Source organism: Mandrillus leucophaeus, unplaced genomic scaffold, assembly GCF_000951045.1.
Source record: "Mandrillus leucophaeus isolate KB7577 unplaced genomic scaffold, Mleu.le_1.0 Scaffold357, whole genome shotgun sequence".
Classification (NCBI taxonomy): domain Eukaryota; kingdom Metazoa; phylum Chordata; class Mammalia; order Primates; family Cercopithecidae; genus Mandrillus; species Mandrillus leucophaeus.
The window spans coordinates 1,263,881-1,279,177 of record NW_012103776.1 but is presented as its reverse complement, the minus strand read 5'-3'; the positions used below and the strand labels follow the sequence as shown (position 1 = coordinate 1,279,177).

At 43.4% G+C, this 15,297-nt stretch overlaps 1 protein-coding gene across 2 annotated transcripts in view; it reads left to right on the top strand.

Annotated features, from left to right (window-relative positions):
* CNTNAP2 (contactin associated protein-like 2) overlaps positions 1–15,297 on the top strand; it is a 318,368-nt gene that overhangs the window by 269,708 nt on the left and 33,363 nt on the right. For both annotated transcript variants that reach the window (XM_011989555.1, XM_011989556.1), the window contains one exon: positions 7,601–7,840. In XM_011989555.1, coding sequence (XP_011844945.1) covers positions 7,601–7,840 — 240 coding nt within the window. The remainder of the gene's footprint in view (positions 1–7,600; positions 7,841–15,297) is intronic.

Genomic DNA, 15,297 nt, shown 5'->3' with positions numbered 1-15,297 from the left:
AAAAAAAAAAAAAAAAAAAGAAAAGAAAAAAAGAAACGTGAGTGACAATTTCAACCTATTTAGTATCCCCGAAAGCTCAGGAGCTGTGATAAATTGATAAATAAAAATGTAATACTTCATCTTTTTACAAAAGTGTAGTGGGCTATATTAAGACATTTCTTTTTTATTGTTGACTCTGGAAAGAAAAAATCCAGTTTTGTTTTATCAGTCCTTATACAAAGATTTATGAGTTAAAATGCAGCAGAGGCCAGGTGCAGTGGCTCCCACCTATAATCCCAGCACTTTGGGAGGCTGAGGGGGTAGGATTGCTTGAAGCCAGGAGGGCAACATAATGAGACCCTGTCTCTACAAAAAAAATTTAAAAATAAGCCAGGCATGGTGGTGTGCACCTATAGTCCCAGGTACTTAGGAGGCTAAGGTAAAAAGATCACTGGAGCCCAGGGGTTCAAGGGTACAGCGAGGCCTATGATCACACCACTGCCCTCCTGCCTGGCTGACAGTGAGACCCTGTCTCTAAAAATAATTAAAATTCAAAATGTGGTAGAGACAGTAGAAGGAAAAATGATTCTGCTTCTCCCAGCATTCTGCCTCTGCATAATTGAGTTAGTGCATTTCATAGGCCAAGAAGTATTTAAATTACACCTGCATATTTTAGTCCTGCATATTCCTTCATAAGAGAGAAAAGCATCTAATAAATACAATGAAATTTCATTCATGTCTTTATTTAAGGGATGAATAAAATGTCATAGTACCTAATCATATACATCAATGATGGATACAGATTTAATTCTGGCTGTGCATCTTTGGAAAGGCAGCTGATTGGCAAGACATCTCTGAACAAAAACCGCAGTCTGTCAGAGCAGGAGCTGACGGGGAACCTAGATACTAACATTTCCATGCCCTGCCTGATGTTTACCATTTGATCGCGTTCAAACTGAGGAATGAGGCTTATCAGATTTTATGTTGCTTTTTTTAGATGAATGCTCTTGGCTTTTTGTTGCTGTTGTTGTTATGGTTACTTCCCATTGATTTATTCCACTAACCATTTAGACTCCCGTTCATTCAACTCTGTCCAAATGGGACTAGAATGGAAAAACGGAATCCTACCTGATCAATGCAAATTCTACTCTCTCTCCAAGAGGCCCAGATGCCCAGCCCTGACCCTGGGAGCCACTGGGAGCTTCAGGTGCTGGCCTGGCAGCGCCTGGCCATGTTTTCAAGTGTACATCAGGTGACCACTCACCTATTGTACTTCAGTCTGATCTTCCAACTAGTATTTAAAACTTCACCCAGGCAATGATTTCAAACCGACTTTCTACTTATTCCACGAGGTGCCATCGAACCACTGTTCTATGCATCAGGACTGTGGAGGGTTTATATAGCAGTGGGTGTTCAGGATTAAGTCCTGCCTTCCTTCATAGGAGAGAAATTTATCAGTTCCTCTGGGTGTCAGTTTTAGAGCAATACAACAGTGTTTTGAAAGACAAGTCCATTTTTAATGAGACAGATTTTCAGGTAATAGTACTGCTAGAAATAACATATAATGATCTAGTGGCTCTGAATACGCTGCTGAATTCCTGAATATGCTGAATACCTTCCCCTCCTCTTTTCTGGTGACGTTCTGCACCTGTTTACCCTATGAAGCTGAAAAACAAACTTTGGCTACAGCTAACTATGATTGTTCTAATTTCCATAGTACTTGGTCCCATCCCACACAACCAAACTACGAATGACAGACTGTTGAATAGATGGTTTCAGTCACAGACAGTCCCTGACTTATGGTTCCACTTACAAGTTTTCAACTTTACCATGGTTTAAAAGTGATATGCATTCAGTAGAAACCATACTTTGAATACCCCTACAACCATTCTGTTTTCTACTTTCAACATTTTATTATAAAATAGGTGGTGTGTTAGATGACTTTACTCAACTGTAGACTAATGTAAGTGTTCTGGGTATGTTTAAGGTAGGCTGGGCTATGCTATGATGTTCAGTAGGTTATGTGTATTTAATGCATTTTTTATTTACAATATTTCCACCTTACGATGGGTATATGGGAAGGTAACCCCATTGTAAGTTGAAAAGCATCTGTATATTCATTCCTACAATCACTGGTGATTACTTTGTGCAAGGCATTATTTTTGAGGAACGCAAAGAGAAGTGACATTTAGTTCCAGTTGTCAAGAAAACTTTAATTCTAGGAAAGGCACAACAGGCCTCTGGCCCATCCGAAGAGAGTAGGAACACACCTGGTCCAGTTAGGTAGAGCCGGGAGCAGAATCCAGGAGGAAGCCCTACTGAGCGGGGGTCTCTGGTGTTCTAAAGTGATGGATAGTGACTGGTACTGAGTGTGAGGGGAGAGGGTGGATTACACCTGAGAACATCCAGGGGCTTAGAGAGGCATCAAAGTCCTCTATCCACAACAATGTTCCCCAAACAAGAGTCATTTGAGGATCAATGTCACGACTTTTGTCATTTCTGATGACATTTTTACCATTTCTAGTGGCCTCCTTTACTGTTTACTTAATATTGTCCTTTAAACAGACTCACCATTTTTACTTAAATAAATTTATGTTAAAAAGTTTATGTTAAAGAGAAATTTTGCAATACTACCATGAAATGAAATGCCAGTATCGCTTGCTCTCATGACACGGTGGTGTTAAAAATGCATAATATAAAACTATAATGAAATTCAGCACTGTTGCGCACCGAAGCATCCAGGTCTGAGGTCTGACCTCTCTTTGTTAAAAAGGGAAAATAGGAAGTGTTGACACCATGATAAAGATAGTCCAACCCCACGCTGCGCCAGCCTGAGACTCTGAGGAATTGAAAGGGAATCGGGGAAGGAATAAGATTGGATGTTATTTAGCTCCCAGTCTGTGAATTACCTAAAGACCCCCAGTGCCACCAGTCAACATACTTCACCCCAGAACAGAAGGAAGGAGCAGAGCAGTGTGCAGTGCTTTGGGGCCAGCTGTACTACGGTCTCTGAAGAGCGACCGTGTGCTGTGTTAGGGCTAGAACCAGGTTTGGCCATTTGTGTTGACCCTGCAGATTCTATGAAGGGGTGACTTCCACAATCCCTAGCACAGTGGGGAGCACACAGTAGATACTTATCAAGAGTCTTAAATTTAAGTCTCATTGATGCCCTAAAATCTTTTGCCTGTTTCATAAAAAGTAGAAAATGAACTTGACAGTGATTCTTTGTATCTCATAATATCACATCCCCCTCCCCAAAAGGGAATCTTGATAGAAAACTGAGAGATATAAAAACCTAACAAAAATCATCTGGTGAATAGATCCCATGGAATACACAAGAAGAAGACATAGGTGCATTTGAATAATCTCAAAGGAAAATAAGAAATCTCCTTCGATAAGTCACATCTAAATGCTTATCCAGACTGGGCACAGTGGCTCATGCCTGTAATCCCAGCACTGTGGGAGGCCGAGGTGGGTGGATCGCCGGAGCCTAGGAGTTTGGGACCAACCTGGGTAACATGACAAAACCCCGCCTCTACAAAAAATACTAAAAAAAATTAGTCCAGCATGGTAGCACACGAGTGTGGTTCCAGCTACATAAGAGGCTTGAGGTGGGAGGATCACTTGAGCCCAGGAGGTCGAGGCTGCAGTGAGCTGAGATTGTGCCTTGCACTGCAGCCTGGATGACAGAGCAAGAACCTGTCTCATAAATAAATAAATAAATCCCTGTCCAAATAAATAAATGCTTGTCCAGTTGCTGAAAAGGAGCTCAAGCGTGTACACACGGCCCCAAGCACAGCTCTGTCCTCCGTGGAACTGGCTTTATTCTCCCTGTGTTTCCTGCTCAGGCGCCCTTTTCTCTTTCATTCCTCACAACACGCCTACCTCTCACTTGGCATTCAGTCAGTGAACAAGGAGCGGGAAAGCATGCTAATGCATCGCAAATGGAGGTGCTGCATTTCCTTAAAAGGACTGTCATGAGCATTTCATTTTAACGTGTTACCCGGAATTGTGTCAGTGTTTTAAGTGGGCTATTTTCTATAACCTATATCATTATGAATATAAGACATTAAAGTACTGATTGCCACTTGAGAATCTAATTTTAAAGTGATTGTACTGCATTTCTAAAATTTGCATTTTTAAAGCAAGTTTCCCCCACAAATAACACCTTACCCAAGATACCTTCAGGCAGAACATTGTTTCTTACAGTAAATATTTTAATATTTGATTTCAGTAGAGACCAGTCTAATCAATTATAGAGTAACATAATTTACTTGTAATAAATTCAAAAGTGATGGCTATACCATCATTTATAGATGTTCTTAAGAAATATGGAATCTTATTCTAGACAGGCATTTCTGTAACTTTCTGGTGCTTTAAATGATGCTAATGAAGATTTGACATCAGTTCACCACATTTTTGAAAATCAAATTGTTGGCTCAACCTCTAATGAAACACGATCTCAAAGCAGTTTTAACAACCATTTACCTTTTTTCTAAAACCCTCACTCTACCATTTCTATGGGGTTCCTGACTAGAAATATCAAGTCTATATGAATATAAAACATAATATAGTCTATTTTTCAAAGAGAAATTGAGACTAATGCAAAATATTTGAGTTCTGCTTTTTTATATGAAACATAAATGTTTATTCATTGGCAAAGCCTTAACTTCTCTAAGCCTCAGTTTCCTCATCTGTCACTTGGGGGACAATCCTATTTAGCTCAGAGGGGTGCCAGGAGACTTAATGGGATACTGCATAGTAAGTACTAAGCACAGTGTCCCGCCCCTCCCCAACGTGTACTGCCCTTGGTCTGTGCTCTAATATTGAAGCAGGATATTTCCCTGACCCATTTGCGGGACTTGCAACAGGGGTGCCCTCAATTACCCAGCCCACAGCTTTCAACCCCTCATGGGAGGAAGCATGCATGCGAATGAGGCAGGAACTGGAGTACACGAATGCTGGAACCAGCCAGCCACTTAGGCACTGCCAGGAGCAAACTCCACTCACTTGGCCCCACCACGCTCCACCCCTTGTGGGGGGAAGCACATGGGTGGGTGGGTGCAGGAGCCAGGGTGAGCGCTTTTGAGCATCAACAGGAATGAACTCTGTAGGCTCTGTGGCAACATCTAGGGGTGGTGCCTGCAACCCCTGAAGCCCCAGAGGGCATGTTACAGTGCTTTTAGCTCTGCTGTCCCCAGACGGCCTAAGTCAGTGGTCCCTCTGCCTTTTCAGTGAGGACAAACAGCAAGTGTGACAGCCTTTTGTATCCACACTAGCAGCGCCCAAGCTCTTGTCCTGCATCCAGGAGAAATGACGTCACACAAACAAATTGAAGGATGATAAATGTGGGGGATTTTATTGCCAATGAAAGTGGCTCTCAGCAGGAAGGGAAGTTGAAAAGGGGATGGAGAGAGAAGGTAATCTTCTCCTGAAATCCAGCCATCTCTGGCTAGATTCTTCTCTGATGTTACATGTCAAGTTGTCCTTCTGAAGTCAAGCTGCTTCTCTCCAACTTCCAACCGTAGTCGCCAACGTCCAGCTGCTTCTCTTCTCTCTGCCAGCTGAGTATGGGGTTTTTATAGGCACAAGATTCAGTGGGGCAGGGCCATGGGTGGTTTTGGAAAAGGCAACATTTGAGCCAGAAAACAGGGATATAAGTTCTCACTTTGGGCTGCAGTTTCTGGCTTGAGGGTGAGGGTTTGACAGGGACTCGCCCCTTTCTGCCTAGATTTTCTCTGCCACCTTTCTCTACCGTTGTATCAATATTATTCTTATCACATAGCCCTGAGTTGGAACCATCAGGTCCTGCAAACTCCAGAGCATCTACTGCACTTTGGCCCCCCAGGGGAATTGGTCCCAGCCAAGGGTCTCTAGGAAAGGGGCACATCAACTAGATGTGGAACACACTCCAGTTTGGGAAATACTGGTTCTGCCCTCCAGGGCATCAGAATCCTCCTTTTGGTGACCCTGCTGCCTTATAGGAAAGAAACAACAGTTGAAACACTGGGAATTTTCCCCGAAAGGGAGAAGGCCCAGAAAGGAGAAAAGCTAAAGAGAGTGAAAGAGCCCTAAAGAGAACGGAAACGTGAGAGCAGGTCATTCGCCAGGGCTCATTCCTGCCATCCAGCCCCAGCTTCTGCTGCTCAGTGGACGCTTCTGCCAGTGCTCGCAGCCCCACAGGCCTGGGCCTGGACGCCTCTGCTGCCACCCACGATCTCTCCCTGCTCCACCATCGGAACCCCATGCCGCAGGCTCCCTCCCTGGAGGCCACCTCAGAAGGAGATACCGAGGGGAAGACAGCTCTTTAAGAAGTGTGGACTCCATGTTAAATTGGGACCCCGCAGATAGATACGGCTTTGAAACGATTGATTTTCTGTGGTGTCTTAGGGAAACCTGCCCTCCTCAAAGTTGTGAAAATTGTCAGGGACCCTATGACATGGAGCCGGAGTCAGAAGTTTTCTACCCAGATCTCTAACAGAGGAGATAAAACGAACACTGGTTCACGACAGATAACAACGGCTTCAGCAAAGGGCAAGCAAGCGAACAAAGATGCTGGAGAAGAACAAGGCGCTTTATCCACGTCCCCCGCAGCACCCTGCCTCAGGCCTGGGGCAAAAGAATCTTCCTGTGAGCCCAGGGAGTCGGCAGGGACATGAGGGGTTAACGCAGCACTTGCTCAGAGCAATTGCGACACTGCCGCTGGAATTATCCTTTTCACATGGTTCCCAGTAGTGGTTAAAAGGCTCTGAGGTCAGTCCACCTGGCCCACTAGCTAAGGGCTCTTAAGCATTTAAGGACCTTTTCAACATTTGTTTCTGTTAGATAGTTTCTAAAACTTGGGACAGAGGGCCAAAAGACATTGATTCAACTGGTATAACAATGTGTGGGTACATTGCCCTTGGTACCTTGGAACTGCCTCTACTCAGTCTCACCTGTGAGCTGAGTTAGTTTGGGAAGATGTTGAGCCTACAGGTGGCGGGGAGATGGTGAGATTCTTCAAGGCATGTGTATGTTTGTGATTGGGTTGGGAAAGTTTCCTGACTGCCAAAACCTCCATCAGACTCTAGCAGGGATTCCGTAAATCTCAGAATTCCAAGGGGATTGGATTTTTGAAGAAAGGAGATGTTCACGTATAGGCTACTGGAATTCTTATTCATTTTTGTTCTGTTATGTTTTGTTTTAAGATTTCTGAAGAAGAAAATAAGTAAGAGATACAAAACAGAACCATAGTTTGCCAGGAGGGCAGAGCAGAGCTGTTTTATTCAATTTGTTAAGAGGGTCAGGGAAGCATCAGAAAAGATGAGAAAAATCAATCAGGACCAAGTCACTGTGGTGAGCTTCAGCAGCATCTGAAGTGGCCAGAATGTACTGAGAAATGTATTTTATGGCATATAGTCTTATTTTCACCCTACCATATTCTCTGTTAACACAAGGTTCCTTTAAAGTCAAGTCTGCAGCCCTAAGTCTTATTGACTCATTAATAGTTCACCTAAAACAATGTAACATCTTAAACTGAAACCTAAATGTAAGATTTGGACACAAGCATTCAAAGACAGGTGTGTTGTACAGCTGGACTATGGTCAGTCGCATTACATTTTCATTTCTTTTTTTCTTTTAGAAACAGGGAAAATTGACCAAGAGATTCACAAATACAATACCCCAGGATTCACTGGTTGCCTCTCCAGAGTCCAGTTCAACCAGATCGCCCCTCTCAAGGCTGCCTTGAGGCAGACGAACGCCTCGGCTCACGTCCACATCCAGGGCGAGCTAGTGGAGTCCAACTGCGGAGCCTCGCCGCTGACCCTCTCCCCCATGTCGTCTGCCACCGACCCCTGGCACCTAGATCACTTGGATTCAGGTAAAGTCTCCAGCAACCTCGGGCACATTGCTTCATTTCTTTAAACCTCGGTCTCTTGGGACTGTGGAATGGATTTAATAACAGAACCTCACTGGTAATGTCATTGGAGGATTAAGAAAGGTCAAAGGAATGTTGTGAGTATGGAGTTCTCAGGGCAGCACATCTGAAGTACTCAGGGCCGGAAATAAATAAGTTGAAGAATGTAGGAACTATTAACTCTTCAATTAGGTTAAATGATGACTTGCCTAAACTGATGTCTGCGCCATGACTGTGGGTGATTTGATCAATTCACTTTCTCACTTTTGCCTCTTATGACTCTCAATGACTTGCTGTAACATAGTCTGTGTTTTAATTTAAGAAGAGATTTACCTAAAGCAATATAGAGATCCATCTCCTGGCTCTGTATTGACATGAATAATACTGTACTGTAGGCTTCCAGATCTTTAAGAGGTACCTTTAAGCTTGCAAAACTCTGTGGATTTAGTCCCACTTCTTTGAGTGGTAAGACATGTAATTTGAAAGCACAGGGCTCAAATGAAAGGATGTAGCTGTTGGCTGAAAAATTAATTGGATGAAAGAGTATACACATAACCCTGGGTAGCAGACAGCCTATCAAGCTGTATCTCAGGAGACTTAGGTCATACTCCTAGCTCCACCTACATTGGCCTTGGGCAACTCAAGGGAGCTGTCCAAGTCTCTGCTTTTTCACCCATAAGGTGAAGAAGGGGAGGGGAGTGTAACCTCTAAGTGACCTCCAAATCCAGCTTTCAGTGGGTCTCCAGGCAACGTGATGTTGCTGATGCTAAAAACAGGAAGATGAAGCAGGAAGCAACGGCTAGGAGGCCTGGATTCCAGCACCATCCCTGCCTCTCACCAGCAGATTAACCTTGGGCAGTTTTCATAACCTCATTCCTTAGTTTCCCCATTTCCTAAATGGAGATAAGACCTAACTCATGGAATTCTATTTAAAGTGATGTGTTTAAATCTGATGTGTTTAATCACAGCATGTAGCAAGTGTTAAAGTTTAGCTACAATAATATTAATAATAATTATGGTTGTTATTATATTAGATCCATTTTGCTATAATTCTTGAACCTTGAGTAAGGACTTTGGAATCCTCTCCCCCTACAAACTTGTAACAGTTCATTCTCTAAACCTTGTGCATTTGATTGCTTTAATCATGTTCCGGCCCCGCACATGGTATGTGTGGCTTCAGATCAGCTACTGTCGTCGTGATTCCTTGCCAGGGTTGTGCTGCAAAGCTTTGTGAAGCTTAGAGAGAAGCCAAAATTGCCCTGTTGTCAGAATAGCCCATTTACAGACAAAACAATCCTCTTTGTTCCTCACACATGGATTCCTAGAACTGACGCGGGGTGCTGTGTGCCAAGGGCACATATGAAGAATTCCCTTTTATGAATGTTGTTAAGATGACACAGCAGGCTGGCTTTTCCTCATGGGCTGGCCTGAACAAAGGAAAGCATTCCTAATGCTGAAAGAAGAAAAGTAAGAGTGAAAATACAAGAGGAGAAAAGACATGTCAGGGCCACAGAAGAACAGAGATCTCTCAGATAAATTCCTCTGAATGCCCAAGTAGACAAATACCATGAATGATCTTTGCAATGCAGGAGTCCTTCCGCTGTCAAAGGGACCTACTACCTGAGGCTGTGAGCACCTGTGGTCTAAGTCAGGGCCGAGAGACTAGTTTCTAAAACCTCTAGATCCTACCTTGGGCCAATATGAGTTCCTATGTATTATTACTTAATTAGGAACTTGTTTGTTAAGATCTGTGAGATAAGATCTTATCTATTTTGTTAAGAGTTTTAGTTCCTTTATTTTTAAAAAATCATGCTTTGTGGGTGATAAGTTTCTTTTTTCTTTTGTCTCAAAAAAAAGTCTTGCCCAGTTGCCCAGGGTGGAGTACAATGGCACCATCTCAGCTCACTGCAACCTCCTCCTCCCAGGTTCAAGCAATTCTCCTGCCTCAGCCTTCTGAGTAGCTGGGATTGCAGGCACCCGCCATCATGCCCAGTTAATTTTTGTATTTTTGTAGAGGCAGGATTTCACCATGTTGGACAGACTGGTCTTGAACTCCTAACCTCAGGTGATCCACCTGCCTTGGCCTCCCAAAGTGCTGGGATTACAGGATTCTTTTGATTGATTTATGAAAATGTATATAGGGAACACATGTGTTAGTATTTGATGTTCAAGTCCAAATTCTGTAACTCTGGTATTACAGTAGGCCTGTGCTATGTAACATGAGATCCATTTGCAGAAAAATTTCCACTTCTACTTGGAGAGTTCTTACCCAGTGTCCAGCAGGTGAAGTATTAATCCAATTGTAATTACATCAATTACAAGGACAGAAAACAGTTGACCAGGTTCAGTGGCTCACATCTGTAATGCCAGCATTTTGGAAGGTTGAGGGTTGAGGTGGGTGAATCACGAGGTCAGGAGTTCGAGACCAGCCTGACCAACATGGTGAAATCCTGTCTCTACTAAAAATACAAAAATTAGCCAGGCGTGGTGGCACATGCCTGTAATCTCAGCTACTCAGGAGTCTGAGGCAGGATAATTGCTTGAACCTGGGAGGCAGAGTTTACATTGAGCTGAGATGGTGCCACTGCACTCCAGCCTGAGTGACAGAGCAAGACTCTGTCTCAAAACAAAACAAAACAAAACAAGACAGAAAACAGTTTACAAACTATAAGGCAGAGGTTTATTTAAACAGTATTATTTGATTTTCCTTTTTTCTTTTAGGTGAATAGGAACATGAGACACAACGTGGGTTGAGGGGCTAGAAGGAGGGACGGAGGACGGATGTAGAAATGAGGGAAGGTTACTTAACAGCAGCCTCCAGTTGCTCAGTGTCAGGGAGGAAACACTTTTCCTCTGTCCTGTTCAGTTCAGTACCTGGGGGCCTGCAAATCAAACTGATAAAAGACAGATTAACAGGTGGGCAGGGGGACCTTATTTGTATGCATATAGGAGCTTCAAAAAAGAAGAAACTCAATAAGTAGCTAAAGCTAGAAACTTGTATGCCCAGCTTAGTAGGGAAAAGAGGCGGGAAAAGGCCTCTATAGGAAGAATACATGGGTTTTCTAGAAGAACAAATGAGAGATGAAGAGTTTGGGATGGTGCTTGTTCATACAGGCCTGAGTGATCTCTGCATCGCATTCATGGCCATAAAACTTCCCTGGACAGCAGACTTATGGTGGGTTTCTTGATCTTCTCCCTGGGAGTAAAAGCCACCTGTAAGAGGGAAGTACGGCAGCCTCATTTTTCCAGAAATCTCTGCTTTTTGTCAGATAAAGGAAGCACCAAGAAGGCTACTTTCTGCACCTATTGAATTCTTAGTGGCTTCAGTTTAAAATAAGTTCCATACCAACTCAGGTTCTAAGTGCATCCCCCACATCAGCAACTGCACTCTGGTTTTGTGAGCCTCAGGTCATCACTCCAAATTTGGACTTCAGGGTTTTGTACTTTTCCGGTAATATTTCATGTTTGACTAGAATAAGATTTGTTGCTATCAGATATTTAAAAACAAAACAGTGTATACACAAAAATGCCTTCCTACCTGTAAATAGCATGAGGTACTTCATTCTGTGTAGGGTTAGGACAGGAAGAAAATCACGTGAGAGCTCATGAGGCGTGGCTTGACTAGAGGACATTTGGAAGTAGATTATCTCATCTGGTACCTGGGAAGTTTGGTCCTCGACAAGCAGCACTGGGTCTCCTGAAAGCTTTTTAGAAATGCAGACTCTCAGGCCCCCACCCCATACTGACTGAATCAGCATTTGTGTTTTTTAGCATGGTTCCCGGGTAACTTACCACTGCAATTTAAAAGCTCTAATCATGTGTAGTGCGTCTCAATCTTGGAAACACTTTAGAACTACCTGGGGAGCTTTTTAAAATCCTGATTAAGACTATACTTCTGTCAGAGGTGTCTGAACCAGAGCAACTCCATCTCTAATAGGGGCTGGGTAAAATAAAGCTGAGACCTACTGGGCTACATCCCCAGGAGGTTAGGGCATTTGGTCACAGGATGAAATAGGCCATTGGCACAAGATACAGCTCACAGACTTTGCTGATAAAACTGGTTGCAGTAAAGAAGCCAGCTAAAACCATCAAAACCAAGATGGCAATGAGATTGACTTCTGGTCAGCCTCACTGCTAGACTCCCGCCAGCACCATGACTGTTTATAAATGCCACAGCAATGTCAGGAAGTTACCCTATAGGGCCTAAAAAGGGGAGGCATGAATAATCCACCCCTTGTTTAGCATATAATCAAGAAATAACCATAAAAATGGGCAACCAGCAGCCCTTGGGGCTGCTCTATGAAGCAGCGGTTCTTTTATTCCTTTACTTTCCTAATTGATACAATTTGACTGTGTCTCCACCCCAATCTCATCTTGAATTCCCATGTGTTTTGGGAGGGACCTGTGGGAGGTGATTGAATCATGGGGGCAGGTCTTTCCATGCTGTTGTCGTGATGGTGAATAAGTCTCACAAGATCTGATGGTTTTATAAAGGGGAGTTTCCCTGCACAAGCTCTCTCTCTGCCTGCCACCATCCATGTAAGATGTGACTTGCTCCTCCTTGCCTTCTGCCATGATTGTGAGGCTCCCCCAGCCATGTGGAACTGTGAGTCCATTAAGCCTCTTTCCTGTATAAATTACCCAGTCTCAGGTATGTCTTTATCAGCAGCATGAAAACAGATTAGTACACTAATAAACTTGCTTTCACTTTACGGATGCACCCTAAATTCTTGGATCTTGTGTAAGATCCAAGAACCCTTTCTGAGGGTCTGGATCAGGAACCCTTTCTGGTAACACTTCCATGCACTACTTCTACAGTTTCTTACCAGAGACGTTTCTCTGAACTTGTGGAGCACCGGAAACCATGAGGAAGAGGCTCAGCATTCACTCCTGAGCATGAAGCCAGCTCTTGGTGGTGCTTTTCGGCAATTGCCTTTTGCCACTGACGATCACTCTTCTTTTCCTGACGATCACTCTTCTTTTCCTTTGGGAGAGTTAAAGGGAAAGGATGCCATCTGAATGATTATTTTTTAAAAAGAAAAATCCCAATATCTAGTCCTAAACCCCAGACAGACCAAATCAGACCCTTGGGGGAATGTGGGGGACATGGGTGTCTGTGATGTAAACCCCCCCTCCCCAGGAGTGTCCAGTATGTGACCAAGGTCGAGAATCACTCACCAAATAAAAGGGTCCCTTTGGTAAATAAGGTTACCAAAGGAAAAAACTGAATACCCAAATACTGCCCAAAACATGGTTTATGAGAAACAGTGAAGCCTTTAGGTGGTGAAATCAGAAATAGAAAGGCTGTACCATCAAGCTTACAAAGAGACAGGGCTCTCTGGCCATTTTATAAGGAAGCTCACCCAGATAGAGGAGACGTTTTTACCTAAATCTCAGGAGAACTGATCTGCCTATTTGCAACTGGAAAAGCAGACTTGAAACAAACAAATGAACAATACGTTTGTGGTGCGAGGCAGGACTTGGTGGCTCCAGTGAAAGCACCTCCTTATGGAAGGGGCTGCATGCCAGGAAGGAACCTCAGTTTGAGGAAGATGTCAAATTATTGCTCAGTGTTTTGAATTGACTGCTAACCTACTTTGAAAGATAGAAAAAGATGCTGCTTTAAAATGAGGGCTGTGCTTTTCTGAAAATATAGCAGGTGCCTTGCTGTGAAGAGTAAGGAATCATATGGCCTTAAAGGGATCTTGGTGATCAACCAGGGCTAGTCAATTCATACCTATACCAGGATGTTTGTAGGAACTTGGTGTTAGAATGGAAATTGGAATTGAAGACATCTACCCATAGGTCTTGTGATCTTTCTGCTGCCGTATGTGTCTTTCTACTGTCTGAAATCATATTAAATGATAAAAAGAGAAAATAGGTTCTAAGGTATGCTGTCTCCATGTAATAAGATTCTTTTTCTCTTCTGTAACACTACTGACTGAGCTATTTGTTACCTCTCCAATGACTTTTGGGCTCTATCAATCAGTGTTTTCTAAAATGAGGGACATTTATGGTTGGTCAGGTTGTACACTGTACAACTACAACAGATGTCATTTGTAGTGCAGTCTCTGGCTTCTGGAGCAGTGCAACATGTAGCTAGGGGGTCATGATTATGGGAGCAAAGAGACATGGCCTTATGTAACATACAAAGCAAGTCATTTCCTGTTCATTTGTCTTTCAACCCTTATGATTTTGTAAAAGAGAAAGTCTCTATTTGGTTCTCGCATGCCTTTAACACCTCTCCCATGACTGTATTTCACCTTATAATAAAGAGAGAATAGGCTTCTGGTTAGTGCCTTGACAGGCAATAGAATTTACTCAGTAGGCAAAAAGCAGCAGAAACCTCGGCAGAGGTAAATGCCCCTGTCTGACAGCTTTGAAGAGAGCAGTGGATCTCCCAACACGGAGGTTGAGATCTGAGAATGGACAGACTGCCTGCTCAAGTGGGTCCCTGACACCTGAGTAGCCCAACTGGGAGACATCCCCTACTAGGTGCAGACTGACACCTCACACCTCACACAGCAGGGTACACCCCTGAGACGAAGCTTCCAGAGCAAGAATCAGACAGCAACACTCGCTGTTCAGCAATATTTTATCTTCTGCAGCCTGTGCTGCTGATACCCAGGCAAACAAGGTCTGGAGTGGGCCTCAAGCAAACTCCAACAGACCTACAGCTGAGGGTCCTGATTGTTAGAAGGAAAACTAACAAAGAGAAAGGACACCCATACCAAAACCCCATCAGTACGTCAGCATCATCAAAGACCAAAGGCAGATAAAACCACAAAGATGGGGAAAAAGCAGTGCAGAAAAGCTGGAAATTCAAAAAATCAGAGCGCATCTCCCCCTCCAAAGGAACACAGCTCATCGCCAGCAACAGAACAAAGATGGACGGAGAATGACTTCGACGAGTCGAGAGAAGGCGGCTTCAGTTGATCAAAATTCTCAGAGCTAAAGGAGGAACTACGTAACCAGCACAAAGAAACTTTTGAAAAAAGATTTGATGAATGGCTAACTAGAATAGGCAATGTAGAGAAGTCCTTAAAAGAACTGATAGAGATGAAAACCATAACACAAGAACTATGTGACAAATGCACAAGCTTAAGTGACCAACTCGATCATCTGGAAGAAAGAGTATCAGCGATTGAAGATCAAATGAATGAAATGAAGTGAGAAGAGAAGTGCAGAGAAAAAAGAGTAAAAAGAAATGAACAAAGCCTCCACATGGGATTATGTGAAAAGACCAAATCTATGTCTGATTGGTATGCCTGAAAGTGATGGGGAAAATGGAACCAAGTTGAAAAACACTCTACAGGATATCATCCAGGAGAACTTCCCCAACCTAGTAAGGCAGGCCAACATTCAAGTTCTGGAACTGCAGAGAATGCCACAAAGATACTCCTCGAGAAGAGCAACTCCAA